Source organism: Pantherophis guttatus, chromosome 8 (genome assembly GCF_059756535.1).
Source record: "Pantherophis guttatus breed Tessera chromosome 8, ASM5975653v1, whole genome shotgun sequence".
Classification (NCBI taxonomy): domain Eukaryota; kingdom Metazoa; phylum Chordata; class Lepidosauria; order Squamata; family Colubridae; genus Pantherophis; species Pantherophis guttatus.
Genome location: NC_142070.1, coordinates 8835455 through 8845583, shown reverse-complemented (window position 1 = coordinate 8845583; position 10129 = coordinate 8835455). Strand labels below are relative to the sequence as shown.

The window sequence follows — 10129 nt, the reverse complement described above, 5'->3', positions numbered from 1 at the left end:
GACCCAGATTGTGGGGGCAATAAGCTGACTTTGTATAAATATACAAAAGTATGAAGGCTATTTCTTAATGCATTGTAAGCTGCCCTGAGTCTCCGGAGAAAGGCGGCATATAAATTAAAGCAAAAAAATAAAATTAAAATAAAATTAAAAAATTATATTTTCATCTGTAGGAATTTCCTCATTTTTCCAGTGTTGTGCAAATACAACTCTCGCTGCTGTCAAAACATGTAATATTAAATATATGTTTCCTTTGTCATATCTTTCTGGTAATATACCTAACAAAAATATTTCTGGCTTTAAATCTTTAAAGACTCGACAACTGTTATCTGAAATGGTATATAGAGTTTCCTGCTTGAGTGGAGGGTTGGACTAGAAGACCTCCAAGGTCCCTTCCAATTCTTCTATTCTATTCTATTCTATTCTATTCTATTCTATTCTATTCTATTCTATTCTATTCTATTCTATTCTATTCTATTCTATTCTTATTCTACTTAAAAACTATGGCAATAACAATCACAAAATGGAGCAAAACTCATTTAACCACTGTCTCGCTTAGTAACAAAAATTTGGGCCTCAGTTATGATCATACGCCGAGACAAAAATAGGACTATTTTTAACCACAATTTTTTTTTTTATTGATGTAACTCACACAGAAATACAAACTTTGTCATTCTCATGCACAACTCATATTCAGATTCCATCTTGCATGTTCACATTGCTTCCAGATTTCCAAAAGTCCAAACACTTTTTAACAATCATTTCAGGACGAATTAGACACAATCAGCATCACACAGCAGAAAAGCAAGAAGCTTCATATTTTGGGATCGATGGGGCACAGGTGCCTTGGATTTTCAAGGATCCTTCAAACTTCATTTCAAGGGGAACGTTGGCGTCCATTCCTGTAAGGGAAGAGAGAGAAGAGTACTATATAGTGATTTGCCATAAAAATTGAGCATCAACGAACTGGGTTGACAAATCCAGGTAGTCCTCGGCTTACGACCACAATCGAGCCCAACATTTCTGTTGCTAAGTGAGACAGTTGTTAATGAATTTTGTCTTTCTTGACACAGCTGTCAAGAATCAGTGTTGTTGCTAGGTGAATCCCAGTTAGTGACATAGTTGTTAAGTGAATCTGGCTTCCCCGTTGACTTTGCTTGTCAGACGGTCACAAAAGGGGACCACAGAATTAAAAAAATTACAGGTGATCTTTGATTTATGACCACAATTGAGCTCAACATTTCTGTCCCTAAATGAGACATTTATGAAGTGAGTTTTGACCCATGTTATGACCGTTCTTGCCACAGTTGTTAAGCGAATCGCTACAGTTAATAACATGGTTGTTAAGTGAATTTGGCTTCCCTGTTGACTTTGCTCAGCAGAAGGTCGCATGTCCCCAGGACAATGCAACCGTCATAAATATGAGTCAGTTGCCAAGTGTCTGAATTTGGATTACATATCCATGGGAATGCTGCAACGGTTGAAAAATGATCATAAGTCACTTTTTTTCAATGCTCTTGTAACATCGAATGGTCACTAAATGAATTGTTGTAAGCTGAGGACGTGGGAATTCTAGACCTGGGAATTCCAGAGCTATGGGCTAAAACGGTGAAGCTGAAAATATTTTCCAACATAAATCTTTTTTCCAGAAAAATAAAAAAATACTGCTTGGATGCCTCCAGCACCAGAAATCAAGCATCAATTTAAAGTGCTTTTTGATTTGACTTACACATTTTCCATCATGTTCAATAAATTGTTCACCCATTTGGCTTTGGGATCAACGCAGACTTTGTGCTTGTTCTTCAGTGTGATTCTGGAAAGCAAGCAAATTGGGAGAGGTGAGTTTTTCCCCAGAAAATAATAAACCTACCTGTGGAAGGGAATGAACTGGAGCTATACAAATTAAGAAGCTCATCCAGCATGTTAGCAACAAATCAGAGAAATCCCTGATTTAACTGCGGTGACAATTTTAACTTCAATCTGAAGGGAGCCAAACAAGAAAACCTACTAAAAACACATCTTTATCACTTTTATAATAGAAAAGGGGAAGTTTGATAAGGTGGCTATGATGTTGGATTTTAGCTATTTAAGCGCCCCAATCAAGATATCCAAAGGGATGAGTGTTTTAAAAAGTCACAATGTTTGCAATTGCACAATTGAAACTCTGATCCTTTTCAAATGCATTGCAACATACAGACACACCCAAAAAACCCCTTCAATTTAACTATGTTTAAAGCATCAACTTTTTGGACATCCCTCCCCAAAATGCCTCTGTCTGAACCCAACTTCAATGCCACGATCAGCTATGGCCTGCATTCCTAGACACATTTGTGGGTAACAATAGAATGGAATAGAATTCTTTATTGGCCAAGTGTGATTGGACACACAAGGAATTTGTCTTTGGTGCATAAGCTCTCTGTGTACATAAAAGCTATAAGTGATCAATCATGATCGTAGTCCAGTGGTGGGATTCAAATAATTTAACAACCGGTTCTCTACCCTAATGACCAGCTGGTAGGCGTGGCTTGGTGGTCATGTGACCGTGTGGGTGTGGCCAACTCAATGTCACTCACGTCGATGGGCGCTTTACCTTACTGTTACAATGTAATAAGGGTTAACCAGAGAGGCAGTTTCTATAAGCAGGGCAATAAAGATTAGGCTAGAAACACCACCAGAATGTTTCCTTCCTGCCTTCCTTACAGGATTAGCCCTGTAAAGTGGGAAAAAATAAGATTTCTTCCAAGAACCAGTTCTCCGAACTGCTTAGAAAGTTAACAACCGGTTCTCCCAAATAGGCGCGAACTGGCTGAATCCCACCACTGTCGTAGTCATCATAAAAATACCTTCATCATAAATCACAAGATACAACACTTGGTGCTAGTCATAGGATACTAAATAAGCAATCGAGATAACTCATACTAGGAAACTAAATAAAACGATATAAATCGTAAAGAGACAAGCAACAAAGTTATAGTCATAAGTAGAAAAGGAGATAGGTAACAGGAAAGATAAGAAGAATAATGCTAACTCAGCCTTACTAAATAGTTTGACAGTGTTCTCAAGGGGAACAATTACATTTTCTGATGGAATTTGACACAAAAGCCGCAGAACCTAGCAAGATGTCTGTTAGGAATATGACTATTACCTAACTTGTTGGGTTGGCAATATATAAACCATCAATAGTATGTTTGCATTATATTGTATTGTATTGTATAGCTTTAAGACTGCTGTATTGCATCAAACTGTGTATTGATTGGTTAGCTCTATTGCCCAATGTCCTTAAGAGGGAGCTAGAAACATGGCTTGTTCTCTTTGTTGTTCTCGCTCTCTGCTTTCTCTATCCGACTTACTGTCTTACTGTTTGCAACTCTAGAACTGTTTACTGTGTATGGTTAATACAACTGGTATGAAGACTTTGTTCATTGGACTGTGTAAACTATAATACGACTCAGTGTATCTGTGTGTTGACTGTGCTTGTTCATAACTACTCTCAACCGTTTTCATGTGCACACCCTTGCTACTCAAGGGTTATATAACAATGTCCAAGGTTTACCATCGCTGAGATACATCTAAGGGTCAGAGTGTCAGGTTTCGATGTCATCTCAAATAAATTGCACTCCCAAACAATTAATCTTTGCTGAAATATTCCATTTATTGAGTACGACAGATCTGGCCCCGACTTTGTCGTAGCCGATACTAACCCTCTGATCCCCAAACCCTTCCCTTTCCGTTCCCCAATTCTCATCTTCTCATTGGCCATCTTCCAACTCAGTCTCCCCAGCTTCTGACCTCAACCCACAGGAATGTCCCCCTCCCATCCCATCTCCTAGGGGATATTATCTACAGAGAAAATAAGTAGGTGAAAAGTCAAGCCTCATCTCCTCCTTTTTATGGCAACATCAGAATGCTGACACAGAGAATGAAGAAAATATCCAGGAACTAAACTCTGAGGGTAGACTACAAACATCTCAATTTTAAAATATTTCGCCAAGCAGTGACAAACCCAGAGGAATATTCTTGGCTGATCTCAAAAGCTACGCAAAAAAACCACACTTGGTTAAGTGGATGCATGTGACATTGTGGTCATTATTGTGTACATCGAAGTCAATCTTGACTCATGGCAACTTAAACTAAGTCCATGAACTACAACTAAGTCCATGAAGTCTTCAGGGCAACATTTTGGGGAAGTGGTTTGCCCTTGTCCTCTTTCCTCTTCCATGGGTTGGTTCAAGGCCATCCAGCTGGTTTGGTGTCTAAAGTGAGACCAGAACTCAGAGTCTTTCACTCTCAATAGAATAACAGAGTTGGAAGGGACCTTGGAGGTCTTCTAGTCCAACCCCCTGCTTAGGCAGGAAACCCTACACCACTTCAGACAAATGGTTAGCCAACATCTTCTTAAAAACTTCCAGTGTTGGAGCATTCACAACTTCTGGAGGCAAGTTGTTCCACTGATTAATTGTTCTCCCTGTCAGGAAATTTCTCCTTAGTTCTAGGTTGCTTCTCTCCTTGATTAGTTTCCACCCATTGCTTCTTGTCCTGCCCTCAGATGCTTCGGAGAATAGCTTGACGCCCTCTTCTTTGGGGCAGCCCCTGAGATATTGGAAGACTGCTATCATATCTCCCCTAGTCCTTCTTTTCATTAAGCTAGACATACCCAGTTCCTGCAACCGTTCTTAATATGTTTTAGCCTCCGGTCCCCTAATTGTCTTTGTTGCTCTTCTTTGCACTCTTTCTAGAGTCTCCACATCTTTTTTACATCGTGGCGACCAAAACTGGATGCAGTATTCCAAGTGTGGCCTTACCAAGGCATTATCAAGTGGTATTATTAACACTTTTTAAATCTGTTTTTAAATTATTGGGATGTTTTAAATTTGTCTCGGGCTAAATTGTTTAATCTGGTTTTATTTCTGCTTTTAAATTTTGTATTTATGTATTTTATTTTGTGCCTGTTCACTGCCCTGAGTCCTTCGGGAGTAGGACGGTATATAAATCTAATAAAAACAAAAAAAAAAAAAAACACAACTTCACGTGATCTTGATTCTATCCCTCTGTTTATGCAGCCTAGAACTGTATTGGCTTTTTTGGCAGCTGCTGCACACGGCTGGCTCATATTTAAATGGTTGTCCACTAGAACTCACAAGATCCCTCTCTGATCTGGTGTCTTTAATACTTTCTAAGATAATACCAGTCCTGCAGAACAGATTGTTGGGGGCCAATAGGCTGCCTCTGTTAGTAACATGGTTTTTAAGCGAATCGGTCTTCCCCGTTAACTTTGACAGGAGGTTGCAAGAGGAGGTCATGTGACCCTGGGATACCGCCGCTGTCATAAATATGAGTCAATGTCTGAATTTTGATCACATGAGCATGGCGATGCTGCAACAGTCATAAATGTTAACAATGGTCACACATCACTTTTTTTTAGTGCCGTCGTAACTTCCAATAGTCACTCAATGAAGGCAAATATATGTGTCCTAGGTAGGATACTATTGCAAGATACACTCTAAATGAACTGTAGTAAGCTGAAGACTTGCCTGCATCAATGAGATCAGTAAAATTTGTTTCATGCGCACTTTCCGCCGTGCTCTTAAGACCCTCCTATTCCAGCAAGCCGGCCTGGCCTAATTTTCTCCCCTGTTTTAAAATTCTTTTAAATCGAAATTTTAATTTGTTTTAAATTATTGGGATTTTTAATTGTCTTGGGCTAAATTATTTAATCTGGTTTTAATTATGTTTCTAACTTTTGTATCTATGTATTTTATTTTGTGCCTGTTCACCGCCCTGAGTCCTTCGGGAGTAGGGCGGTATATAAATTTAATAAAAAGAAAAAAAGAAAGAAAAAAAGAAAATCTCCTTTGAGTTCAACTTCTGGTGAAGCAATGGTTTCCTTGTTCCTTCTTTGAGGATATTTTCTTCTTAGTTCCCAGTCTGTCTACTGCCTGAGACTTCTTGCTGGGCTCCCTTCCAAGTAGTAATCGTATCTGACCGGGGTTAGCCTTTACAAGATCAACCAAGGTAAACTAAGGTCCATAGGCCTTCTACAGATGCTTCCATAAATTGCATGGGGCTTATTTTCGAATAAAGCTTGCAAAATTAGCTCCTCATCGTGGCAAAATTTCATCTGGTTCAACTGCATTTAGTTATCCCTCATTGGAAAGAGTCAGTATAGCAATAGCAATTTCACTTAGACTTATATGCCACTTCACACAGTGGTGGGTTTCAATTTTTTTTACTACCGGTTCTGTGGGTGTGGCTTGGTGGGCGTGGCATGGCTTGGTGGGCATGACAGGGGAAGGATACTGTAAAATCTCCATTCCCTCCCCAATCCAGGGGAAGGTTATTGCAAAATCCCCATTTCCTCCCAATCAGCTGGGACTTGGGAGGCAGAGAATAGATGGGGGTGGGGCCAGTTAGAATTTTTACTACCGGTTCTCCGAACTACTCAAAATTTCCACTACCGATTCTCCAGAACTGGTCAGAACTTGCTAAAACCCACCTCTGGCTTCACAGTGCTTTACAGCCTTCTCTAAGTGTTTACAGAGTCAACATATTGCCCCCAACAATCTGGGTCCTCATTTTAACCACCTCGGAAGGATGGAAGGCTGAGTCAACCTTGAGCCTGGTGAGATTCGAACTGCCAAATTGCAGGCAGCTGGCAGTCAGCAGAAGTAGACTGCAGTACTGCATTCTAACCACTGAGCCACCGTGGATCATGTATGACTTAAAACACCACTGCCTGGGGGATTCTGGGAGTTGATCCACATATCTTCAAATTGCCAAGGCTAAGAAACACTGATTTACATAGAAGATAGAGAAGGACTAGCTGTATACTAGAAGACAGGGAGCAAATGCCCAGAATAAAAATGTCAGAATCTAAATTTCGCATAAACCCAAATAAACTTACATGATTTCCATGTTTCTGCAGGCAACTCCAGGTGGAAAGAGCTCAACTCTTGCATATTTTGCGGGACGAATGAAGGTGCTCGTGACTCTGGCACATTTGCAGCTTAAATTCAGTGTGTCAAAGATAGCTGTGTAATTTCAGAAAAGATTATAGTTCGTTTTAGATGCAACACGAGAGTATTCAAAATGCTATTCAACGGTTTCATGGCACTTGCAGCTTGCAGTACCTTCTCTATAACATGGCTCAAAACCTAAACTTTGTTTTTTTTTTTAAAAAAAGAGCTGAGTGCATGCAGCTACATTTTCTGATTTCTAGCATCAAGTTCCTTCCAGAATGTTTCTAGAAGAATAGAATAGAATAGAATAGAATAGAATAGAATAGAATAGAATAGAATAGAATAGAATAGAATAGAATAGAATAGAATAGAAAATATGGAATGGAAGAGAAGAAAAGAGAAGAGAAGAGAAGAGAAGAGAAGAGAAGAGAAGAGAAGAGAGGAGAGGAGAGGAGAGGAGAGGAGAAGAGAAGAGAAGAGAAGAGAAGAGAAGAGAAGAGAAGAGAAGAGAAGAGAAGAGAAGAGAAGAGAAGAGAAGAGTTGGAAGGGACCTTGGAGGTCTTCTAGTCCAACCCCCTGCTTAGGCAGGAAACCCTACATCACTTCAGACAAATGGTTATCCAACATCTTCTTAAAAACTTCCAGTGTTGGAGCATTCACAACTTCTGGAGGCAAGTTGTTCCACTGATTCATTGTTCTAACAGTCAGGAAATTTTTCCTTAGTTCTAAATTGCTTCTCTCCTTGATTAGTTTCCACCCATTGCTTCTTCTCCTGCCCTCAGGTGCTTTGAGAATAGCTTGACTCCCTCTTCTTTGGGGCAGCCCCTGAGATATTGGAACACTTCTATCATGTCTCCCCTAGTCCTTCTTTTCATTAAACTAGACATATCCAGTTCCTGCAACCGTTCTTCATATGTTTTAGCCTCTAGTCTAGTCCCCTTATCATCTTTGTGGCTTTGTTGCTTCTAGTTTTGTTAAAACTAGAAAAAAAACCTGGTGTTTCATGACAGCTGACAATAGGATTACTGGAATGAACTTCCCTGAGATTTTTTGTTTTTTTAAAAAGTCCCAGTTTAGGGAGTTACTTTTAGTGATCATGCAGAGGAAGTCTGCTCACTTCAGTGTCCAGCTGAAGTTCACTGCCTTTCCTTCTTGTGCAAAAGGAAGGAGATTTAAACACATCCATTTCCCAGTTTTTGCCAGCAAGAAATAACGATGATCTCTTGGGCACATCTTAACTCCTCTGACCTATCCTACACAGGGTTTGTCAGGCTAAGAGGCTGTGCTGAGCTTCCAAAGGAAGAGAACAGATTAACTGAGATGGAAGGGACCTTGTAGGTCATCTAGTCCAACCCCTCCGGAGACCCTACACCATTTCTGACAGATGGCAGTCCAGTCTCTTCTTGAAAGCTTCCAGGGATGAAGCTCCCACAACTTCCGAAGGCAGCTTCTGTTCCATTGGTGGATTGCTCTCAACTGTCAGAAAATTTCTCCTTATTTCTAGGTTGAATCTCTCCTTGGTCAGTTTCCCTCCGTTATTCCTTGTCTAGCCTTCACGTGCTTTGGAAAAGAGGTTGACCCACTCCCTTAAATTTACAAATCAGTTTAAATGTCACTCATACCAAGCATTCCACATAGATTACCAAGGTGCCTATAAATTAATATGTAAAATTCTGAACTTATTTAAAATTCTAAAACCACCAATGCTGTTATCAGGATGGATTTATTTATTTTATTAAGCCCATGGCACAAACGCTAAAAAAGCACATCACCACTGCGTCCTCAATGAGCAAATATGACACTACACTATTTGCGCATTCAAAGGCAGACTATTTATGCAGTCGGTACATGATGGAGAGTGAAGCAAAAGAGGAGGAAGAGAACAGCTCAGGAGGATACTACTTACTTGCACCAGTGAGGTGGCAGGCAATAAGCAAAACAGAAAGTCCAAGGAAGACACGGATACTCATTCTGGTTGTAGAAGAAGAGTCACACTTCTGTCTCAAAGCTCACTCAGATGGATTTGTGGTGCCCAGCCACCTCCAATTTATTTCCTAGATCCCTCACTACACGTCACCAGCAAAGGGCTATTTTGGGAAAACATGCAAAATTGCATCACACTCCGTTTCCCACACATTTCCCTCAGAATTTGCAACGCTGAGGTTTGCAATTTGATAACCGAACCAATTGAATAGGAATTGAAGAAGCAGCACTGAAAGAATAAAGAAACTATTCTTTAATTCGAAAGGTAAATATAAAGTCTGTTAAATAAAATAAAAAACCCCCAACAATCCAGAATTGAAACTTAATATTTACCTACAGTATCACAAGTAGTCCTGAGTTTACAGTAGTGGCCACAATTGTGAAAACCATTTGGGAAAAGTGTATTTTCTAAAACTAGCTAATAACACCATTTTTGGGGGAGTAGTACCCTAAAATTATATATCAATGGAAAGATAATTTAATCAAGAATGTAATGCAATAACTTTTATGAAGGATTTACTATTAGAATAGCGGTTACAGTATAACAAAGAAAAGTGAAACACCTAGAAAAAACGAGATGTATAAAAATTATCACCATAGAAAAAACGAGATATACAAAAATTATCACCATGCCAGCTAATAGTTGGGTAACCTTTAGCATGAATTATGGCCTTACAACGTCTTCCCATGGAGTGAACCAAGTCTTTTAGTTCTGCAGCTGTTATCATGTGAAACCAAGATGGAATGATTGCTTCTATTAACTGGGTTTTATTGCTGGGTCGCTTCTGACTAACAAGTTTCTTTAGTTCTTTACTCCATAGATTTTCAATTGAGTTAAGGTCTGGGCTATTCCCACGCCATTCCAGCAGTGGAATAGGATTCTCTTGAAACTTCAAAAAAAAAAAAGTGGTGTTATTAGTCACCAAACCTCAAAAATACACTTTTCCCAAAAGGTTTCCACAATTTTGGCCACTACTGTACAACACTTCGTTTAGTGACCGTTTCAACATGATCAAAATTTGGACTCTTGGACGCTTTGTAGAGGTCATCCTCGACTTACAACCTTCCCTTTAGTGACCATTCGAAGTTTCAATGGGACTGAAAAAAAGAGACTGACGACTGTTCTTCACGCTTATGCAGTTGTTAAGTGAGTCACACAGTTGTTCAGTGAATCCAGCTTCCTCTTTGCTCAT

The 10129-nt window shown here is 39.6% G+C and overlaps 1 protein-coding gene across 1 annotated transcript; it reads right to left on the bottom strand.

Annotated features, from left to right (window-relative positions):
- Nucleotides 1-616: 616 nt before the first annotated feature.
- On the bottom strand, nucleotides 617-8970 carry LOC117673649 (interleukin-8-like). Its single transcript, XM_034431128.2, has 4 exons — nucleotides 8860-8970; nucleotides 6899-7025; nucleotides 1727-1810; nucleotides 617-899 (listed from the first exon to the last, which is right to left on the bottom strand). The coding sequence occupies exons 1-4, from the start codon at nucleotides 8921-8923 to the stop codon at nucleotides 875-877; spliced, it is 300 nt and encodes a 99-aa protein (XP_034287019.2). The 5' UTR covers nucleotides 8924-8970; the 3' UTR covers nucleotides 617-874.
- Between the last annotated feature and the right edge of the window lie 1159 nt (nucleotides 8971-10129).

Excerpts from the sequence above, each read along its gene's own strand:
- LOC117673649 (XM_034431128.2), bottom strand. The coding sequence starts at position 8,923 with ATGAGTATCCGTGTCTTCCTTGGACTTTCTGTTTTGCTTATTGCCTGC. Across the intron at positions 7,026-8,859 it reads CTGCCACCTCACTGGTGCAA|CTATCTTTGACACACTGAAT; the intron begins GTAAGTAGTATC and ends GAAATTACACAG. Across the intron at positions 1,811-6,898 it reads TGCAGAAACATGGAAATCAT|AATCACACTGAAGAACAAGC; the intron begins GTAAGTTTATTT and ends CTTGCTTTCCAG.